Source organism: Rhagoletis zephyria, unplaced genomic scaffold (assembly GCF_001687245.7).
Source record: "Rhagoletis zephyria isolate East Lansing unplaced genomic scaffold, Rhagoletis_zephyria_1.1 Rzeph_scaffold_02117, whole genome shotgun sequence".
NCBI lineage: Eukaryota > Metazoa > Arthropoda > Insecta > Diptera > Tephritidae > Rhagoletis > Rhagoletis zephyria.
This window is the reverse complement of record NW_016159201.1, coordinates 68,307-77,612: the sequence shown is the minus strand read 5'-3', so window position 1 is coordinate 77,612 and position 9,306 is coordinate 68,307. Positions and strand designations below refer to the sequence as shown.

Sequence of the window (9,306 nt, the reverse complement as noted above, 5' to 3'; positions counted from 1 at the left end):
AACATTTTTTAACATAATTTGTTCCGTTAATTTTTATAAAAATATGGTTTACATACAGCAAAAACCAAACAAAAATTAAATTTTGAAACTTTGTGCGAAACAAGTTATACTGTTCGTTTAAATAAAAAAAATCGCAAATTAGTAGAAATATGAATGAATTTATGTAATATTTATTTGTATTTTTATGTAACATTTAGTAATTTATTCGTGTAATATTTTAATTTGATGGATCTTAACATCACCCCTGATTCCTCGCCTTTGATTGTTTTTTACATCAGGCCTGAATCCTCATCTTTGATTGTTTTCTACATCAGGTTCGATCCCTCATCTTTGATTGTTTTCTACATCAGATCTGATCACTCAGCTTTGAACGCTTTCTACATCAGGTTTGATTGCTCAGCTGTGATTGATTTCGTCGTCAGTCTTGATTGCCTACAAACTACATCATGAATAACGAACTTTAGAACAGACACTATGTGACAGTCGATTTTAGAAGTGATACCAATCACGATCTCATCAGTGCAATCCTTAAACTATGAAGTTTCTGGAATGATATTAGCACTTAGCTCAGGAGCAACATGAGGCAGGTCTGCAGTCCTGCTTTAAAAAAGTATTCCTTCCAAATGATCGATCAATAATCAGTGTTGCCAGAACTTTTTGGGCCGACCGGCTAGATTGGCAAAAAAAAGCGGCTAAAAACGGCTAAAATGTTTTAGTGAAAATCCATATGCTTTATTTAAATAAATCGCAAGAAACGAAAGACTAATTAACACCATTAATTTATATCGAGTGTATATTCCTCATCATCAAATGAATCACTATTGTATATATCACCTGAATTCATTAACTTTAAGAGATCGTCATCTACAGTAAAATTATGGCAGCATTTTTCTTCACGTTTTAAACCGTATCTTATATATAAAATAGCGTTTAACGTTTTAACACACATTGGATTTCTTTGCTTAGTTTTTATTATATTCATTGAACTAAATATTCGCTCTACTTCTGCATTACTTATAGGCAAAACAAGAAAACTAAAAACTAGGTTGCAAAGGTTAGCGAAAGGGTTTTCTCCTAGGGCATTTCGAAATTGATAAACTTCGGCCCAAAAATTTACAGTTGAGTCTAAATTACTCCAGGTATGTAACGTTAACCGTTGCTATTGCATCTCTATGGATGTTATTTCGTCGGCATTATATTTGTGTTTTTGTTGCTGTAGTTGAACAAATACTTTTGGTTTAATTACTCTCCAACCGACAAAAGTCAATTTTTTTTAGTGTGGCAATATTTGTAGGGAGGCGTTGGCGTAATTCCTTTATTAAAGTGATAATAAAATACCGACCATTTTCTCGAATTATTTTCTCGGCTTCGTGGTCAAAAGCGTTTGTGCTTACTTTTGTTTTTAAATACTATTCAAAACTGTGATAAAACTGAGGAAACGGAGCAAGGTATAGTTCCAACGGGGAGGATATAGGATCAAATGTGTCCGCGCTAATAACCACTAGGGAGCATAGATGCGAAAGTAAAACATTGAGTTCATTAAAAATCTTCATTGGGTCTGCATTATTGCTTTCGAACAACTTGTTTACTTTTTGCACCTGAAAATTAGGCAAATAGTAAAATCGGCTAAAAACGGCTAACTTTTTTTTACAAACCGGCTAACAAATCGGCTGCCGGCTAGATCGAATTTTCTCCGGCTAGTTGCTATCAAAACCGGCTAAATCTAGCCGGAAAACGGCTAAAATGGCAACGCTGTCAATAATCTTAATATATTTAAGTTAAGTAATTAGTGACTCCCCTAGCACATTACTAACATGGCATTTTCGAATTATAAAAAATTCCCAAGCTCACGCATAATCGAGAGTTTCAGCATGCCAACTGCCTACACTTAAAAAAAAAACGAAAAGTTCATAAATAACTGTATGTGTCATTTGACTCAACGTTTAATCTTTTTTAATATTGCGATATGACTACTGATGAGCCACAACCATCAATACTACGCTGTTTAATTTTGTTTCTCAGTTTATCGCACATCTATGTCTGTTTGTGTATATGTACATTTATTTGATACAAATAAAATTAATAAATTTATTTTCGTAGGGCGCGCGGTTGAAGAAGCCTAAGAAGGCTCTACTTACGGAACACTATCGCATTAAGCCGCAAAACCCAACAACACCATGGTTTATCTACTTCATTTGTAGTGCTAGAATTTCCGATTCTGCATTCGAACGAAAAACAATAAATACAAAATTCTTAAGATAAACATAAAAATTGCTTTCTTTTTATTTTATAAAAATATAGGTACATAAAATGCATTGAATACAAATGCATATTGACGTATAAGAATACTATATCAAAATTTATAGCTTATGATGAATAGAGAATTAAATTCAAAATACAGACATGTGGAAGGCAATGTTTTGGTCTTGTAAGTTTTCTATTCTTTGTCGAGTTCTTCGCCAATATTATAAAAATGATCCCACAACTTACGACCGGGACTCTCGGTCGAACGGCATTGGCAGTGAGCGATAAGCTTATAATCAGGTGCCAAGTGCCCTTCCTCCACACCTCTGCAGCAAATCCAAAAAATAAAACGATTATACACATATACTACTTGTTTGAAAAATAAAACGATAACCAAAAAATAAAACGATTATACACATATACTACTTGTTTGAAAAGGTACCCTTTTTTGGAATAACAAACCTTATGAGGAAATTTTTGCATGCGTTCAGCGCAGGCTCACTTGGTAATTCGCGCATAAAACAGCCAATAATGCATTACCTACGGATTTCGAATTGTAACCGATTGTGTTAGCGCCCACTACACCCCATCCACGTCCTTCGTACACATTACCATCACATCCAACCAGAAAATTGTAAGCACTGTCATTCCATTCGCGTGATTCAATGTGAAAGCACTGAAAAAGGGGCAAAAAATTTTCATTTTACAAATTATTTGTTTGTATTGACTAAGTACTGATAAATTAACCCTAGAACACTAACGTTCGCCTGTGAGGCGGAACGAATTCGGTTTCTCTCGATATTTCAGGAACGCTTTTTATGATCAAAGTACGCGTTCACGCCAACTCAGTTTAGCGTGGTACGAGGTTGTTAGCAGACGCACATTGTACAGTGGCCTTGCGCGGCTGAGTTCCACGCCCTCTTGACGCCTGACAGACGAACTTATTTCAGTTTTTAACATGTTTGTTGGCTATTTTCGGTTTTGAACTTATTTTTTTACTTTTCGAGAGGGGTACCTATGAAGAACAAGTTTTAAAATGGTTGGAAGAAATATCGTTGAATGGAAGCGATAGTGAGGACAATTTGGAAGAAGATTTCAGTGAATGGGCCTTATGAATAATAAACTAAGCAGTTGCTTTTTCTTGAGATTTCAAACCTTTTGCTTGATTTATTCAAATAAATTTACGTCAAAGGTCTGAAATTTTAAGAAAAATTAGTTGCTTAGTTTTTATTCATAAGGCTCAATGTGATACAAAAAAGTCGATTTCATTTGTAGGTACAAGTCACAATAGAAAAGATAAACAATGAATTCCTTTTATGTGTGAAAGTAAATACGAATACCTTTAGGATAATTTATGGAATGTTGGAGTTCGTTCGTTTTAAAATATTTTTTTTTTTTAATTACCCCTCTCGAAAAGATGATAAAATATGTGTTAAATTCCAATACGAATTATTTTTATTAATATTAAAAAAATTATTAAGTTATTTTATTTTTTTTACTTTAGAAACATATCATATATGTTTATGTCCATTTTTAAATAAATTTAAGGTTTTAAAAAGACAAAATTTGTACTTTTTTCNACGAACTTATTTCAGTTTTTAACATGTTTGTTGGCTATTTTCGGTTTTGAACTTATTTTTTTACTTTTCGAGAGGGGTACCTATGAAGAACAAGTTTTAAAATGGTTGGAAGAAATATCGTTGAATGGAAGCGATAGTGAGGACAATTTGGAAGAAGATTTCAGTGAATGGGCCTTATGAATAAAAAACTAAGCAGTTGCTTTTTCTTGAGATTTCAAACCTTTTGCTTGATTTATTCAAATAAATTTACGTCAAAGGTCTGAAATTTTAAGAAAAATTAGTTGCTTAGTTTTTATTCATAAGGCTCAATGTGATACAAAAAAGTCGATTTCATTTGTAGGTACAAGTCACAATAGAAAAGATAAACAATGAATTCCTTTTATGTGTGAAAGTAAATACGAATACCTTTAGGATAATTTATGGAATGTTGGAGTTCGTTCGTTTTAAAATATTTTTTTTTTTTAATTACCCCTCTCGAAAAGATGATAAAATATGTGTTAAATTCCAATACGAATTATTTTTATTAATATTAAAAAAATTATTAAGTTATTTTATTTTTTTTACTTTAGAAACATATCATATATGTTTATGTCCATTTTTAAATAAATTTAAGGTTTTAAAAAGACAAAATTTGTACTTTTTTCAAAGTAGCCTCACAGGCGAACGTTAGTATTAAAGGAATAAAAAATAAGGTTAGTATTCTAGGGTTAAATCATGTAATGCAGTCAGTAGACTAAGCTATTGTCCATTTATAGCTACTTATTGTAATGCCTTTTACATTACCTGAATGTCACGTATCAACCGCACATTTATAGCTTGTTTCTCGGAGCTTTATGTGGCTGTGTGCGCTGCAATTGAACAAATATATTAAATGACACTCTCACAAGCAGTATGCGATATGCTCACAAATTATAACCAAATTCACGGGCTCCGGTATATAATCGTAATCTTCCATAGGCCTCTGTGCCAGCCAAGTGCTCCGTGGTAGAACAGCGCAAAGTTCCTTTGGTATTTTATACTCTTAAAAGTTAAGGAAATACATTAATTTAAGCTATGGCTAATCATAAAAATGTGATTTGCCAAAATTCAATTAAGCTACATCATGTTGAATATAACGATTGTACACAAAGCGATTAGATATACCATAGCTACATACATATGTATACTAACTTATGCGATCTATGAATGTGTCACGTTTCACACGCTCCTCTTGTTCTTCACTTTCCTCCGTTAAGAGCGATTCGCTTGCATTTCCCCGTGTGGCTACTGATGCAGTTGAAGTTTGTCGTGATATTTCAGGCAAACGCTTCTTAATACGTTGTATAATCTGTATGTTGCCGTTAATATTTGAGACATTGCCGATTCTTACATTTGAAGAGCTCTCAATGTGCACATTTTCCAAAGTTTGCACGCTATTTATGGAATTGAGTAGTTCACGTAGATTTTCTATGACCACAGCCATATCCGTAGGAGCTAAGCAATAGAAAATAATGGAACAAGTGCAGAATAAGGCCCGTTTTTCGAAAATTCACCCCTTAGCCCTCCATAGCACCTACAATAGTTGCGTTCCAGATGCTTCACGATATTCACGATTTGCAGGAACAGCTGTTTTCTCCATTAATAAACCTTATGGAAGGTGGTCACCTGGAACGACTTCCTGTAAAAACCTGCAAATCGTGAAGCATCTGGAACGCAACTAATATAAGTTTGCCGCAAAAATTTGTATAGGTACCATTAGAATTAGAAAACAACACGCCCACTTTTCTGTTTTTTTCTAGCTTAACGGGTCGTATTACGTACGTGTGCGATTATGTGCCTTTGCCCCTCCATAGTCTCGAAAGTATGTTTGCCATGTACGAGGCTAGTAAAGTAGATTAAAAATGAATGCAGTCAGCTCATTATACATCGTTCGTTTAAAGCATTATTCCTTAAGCTTGTTAGACTCCAAAACGTTTCAATATTTCGATCAAAGCTCCCACTGCCTAGAAACATATACATATATTTTCTCTTTGTCATGTCGTCGCTACCATGTCAAACTATCGAATGTGCAAGAATGCTTTTTCATTAACGATAGCTTGCACATGCTTTTAGAATAATACGTAAGTTGGCAAATCGTCGAATTTCTAGTCTTCTTAGAAGCAGAGGATNCGTTCGTTTAAAGCATTATTCCTTAAGCTTGTTAGACTCCAAAACGTTTCAATATTTCGATCAAAGCTCCCACTGCCTAGAAACATATACATATATTTTCTCTTTGTCATGTCGTCGCTACCATGTCAAACTATCGAATGTGCAAGAATGCTTTTTCATTAACGATACCTTGCACATGCTTTTAGAATAATACGTAAGTTGGCAAATCGTCGAATTTCTAGTCTTCTTAGAAGCAGAGGATACTGGCTTTAACAAAGTGTCGAATCCCACACTTTTTCCTAATGACAACAACATTTTTTACAACAGTTTCTGTGCTCTCCTGAAAAGTAACGACTTTTGCATTCGATAGTTTGANATATAAATTTGCCGCAAAAATTTGTATAGGTACCATTAGAATTAGAAAACAACACGCCCACTTTTCTGTTTTTTTCTAGCTTAACGGGTCGTATTACGTACGTGTGCGATTATGTGCCTTTGCCCCTCCATAGTCTCGAAAGTATGTTTGCCATGTACGAGGCTAGTAAAGTAGATTAAAAATGAATGCAGTCAGCTCATTATACATCGTTCGTTTAAAGCATTATTCCTTAAGCTTGTTAGACTCCAAAACGTTTCAATATTTCGATCAAAGCTCCCACTGCCTAGAAACATATACATATATTTTCTCTTTGTCATGTCGTCGCTACCATGTCAAACTATCGAATGTGCAAGAATGCTTTTTCATTAACGATACCTTGCACATGCTTTTAGAATAATACGTAAGTTGGCAAATCGTCGAATTTCTAGTCTTCTTAGAAGCAGAGGATACTGGCTTTAACAAAGTGTCGAATCCCACACTTTTTCCTAATGACAACAACATTTTTTACAACAGTTTCTGTGCTCTCCTGAAAAGTAACGACTTTTGCATTCGATAGTTTGACATGGTAGCGACGATGTATCAAAATTTGTATTACGCGGAAAATTGAATATTACATTTACATTGAAATCCGTGATTTGAAATCAGTCATTTGAAGGCGTTTACACTGCTTGATTTGATTTTCGTTTGACTTCTCATCAATTGAAAAAGGAAAAGAAAAACAAAATGAATGTAAACAAACACTGTACGCCTTATATTTTTTAACACGTTTTGGACACATAAGAGGTAATTATTATTTGCATTAACTAAAAATGTGCGAATTTATGCCTAAATTAACAATTTTTATACACAAACTACCAGACCCGGCGAACTTCGTCCCGCCAAATTTTTTTTTATACCCGAGCGCACTTGTGCACAAGGGTATTATAACTTTGTTCACATAACGGTTGTTTGTAACAGGCAAAACGAATCGAGATAGATATAGACAAATGTATACATAAATGATCAGAATGAAAAGAGAAATCGATTAAGCGGTGACTGTCTGTCCGTCCGTCCGTCCGTCCGTCCGTCCGTCCGTCCGTCTGTGCACACGATAACTCGAGTAAAAATTGAGATATCTTAACGAAACTTGGTACGTGAACTTCTTTTGGGCGTAGGACGGATGGTATTGAAAATGGGCGAAATCGGACAATAACCACGCCTACCTCCCATATAACGGTAATTTTCAGAAATACGAAAACTGCGATATTTTAGTAACTACTGAAGATAATTCACTCAAAATTGATATTTACAATGAGTTTTAGACGAAAAATAAGAATATTAAAAAATTTTGGCAAATGGGCGTAGCCACGCCCACTTATGGTTACATGTGTATATCTTGGTAACCGCTGCACCAATTTCTTCCAAACTTGGCACAGTTGTTGGTCCTGCTACAACATACCAAATGGCCGAAAATTTTTAAAATCGGACAATAACCACGCCCACATCCCATATAACGGTAATTTAGAAAAATACGAAATCCTCGATAAATCAGTAAATATTAAAGCTAATTTATTCAAAATTGATGGTTGCAACAATTTTTTACCAAGAAATACGCTTATGATACAATTTTGGAAAATGGGCGTGGCACCGCCCACTTATGATCACATATATGTATCTCGCTAACCGTTCTAGCAATTTGAACCAAACTCGGTATGGTTATTGTGCTTGTCACATAAAAGCAAAGCGTTGAAAATTATTGAAATCGGACTAAAATTACGACCGCTTTTCATATAACGGTATATTTCAGAAATGCTTGAAACTGCAATATTTCGAAATTTAAGGACGCTAATTTACTTAAAATTTATACACCCCAGCTTATCGTGTAGCGGTAGCTTTCGGAAAGGTGGAAAACATATATTTAATAATTGCGCCGGGTATTTAGTGTTCGGCTCCGCCCGAACTTAGACTTTCTTACTTGTTATGTATTAAGCATTTTCAACGAATTTTGTGAAGAATGTTATCAAACGATCACGCTCGACGCCAACCTGTTTTGCTTTAGTCTGTCAGTGTGCCATTAAAAAAAGTTGAGATTTGAAGCCATTCACGAAAAGACCTATTCAGACAATATTTGTTATATTTTCAAAGGTATACAGCTGTAAAAGGTTTTATTTTACTCTTTAATGTTTAACTAATATGCATATAAATAAATAAGAACAATTTAGTAATCGCTGAAAGTGCAAAATAGAAATGAACTTAAAATGTTACCTTTTTGATAATTACGAGTGGCAGATTTCAAATTGTTACAGTTTATTTCCGAAGAAGAGCACATATTTTTTCAACGCCTAATGCATTTAACAATATTGCATTTGCTATTTGCCATGATCTTTGAAAGCCTCCGTTTTGCGCTGAAAAAGTTATAAGCAAAAAATATACTAAAGGTACCCAAAGTGACACGTCAAATTTGTTATTTTAATTATTTTGATTGCTTATAAGAATTAAAATTGCATTATTAAAATTAAAAAAAAAATTAAATAAGTTATAAGAGCTCGTCACAATTGTTATCAAAATGTCCCAAGCTGTTTATAAAAAGTTAAATTACATTAATAAAATTAGTTTTTGTTGCTTCCGATCGGTTTGGATATGTTACAGAATTTTCTTGATAGGCTAGTCCGATCTAATTATCTTTAGTGCAAATAAAACAAGTTTATTCCACTATTACAGCCCAACGTTTCGCTAAACTTATTAGCATCATCAGGGGCGCGTTTGTTTATTTTTGTCTGTTACAGCAATAAATACAAAATATAAAAAAAGAACATTAAAAACAGCGAAACACAAACAAGTACATACATACATGTACGTATTCACATATAAACATAGTTGGATGACAATAACATATGTAAACAAACAATTCTAACTTGATGCAAGACAATACTCACAGTATTAACACTTAAACATTTCTAAATCTTAATTGCTAAATATCCAATACCATCTTGTGTGGTA

At 33.8% G+C, this 9,306-nt stretch overlaps 1 protein-coding gene across 1 annotated transcript; it reads right to left on the bottom strand.

The window, feature by feature from the left end:
- Window positions 1-2,437: 2,437 nt before the first annotated feature.
- On the bottom strand, window positions 2,438-5,350 carry LOC108366044 (peptidoglycan-recognition protein LE-like). Its single transcript, XM_017620308.1, is given in 6 exon segments — window positions 2,438-2,570; window positions 2,707-2,782; window positions 2,785-2,920; window positions 4,608-4,672; window positions 4,731-4,844; window positions 4,995-5,350. Coding segments are annotated over 6 exon segments (816 nt in total). The 5' UTR covers window positions 5,287-5,350.
- Between the last annotated feature and the right edge of the window lie 3,956 nt (window positions 5,351-9,306).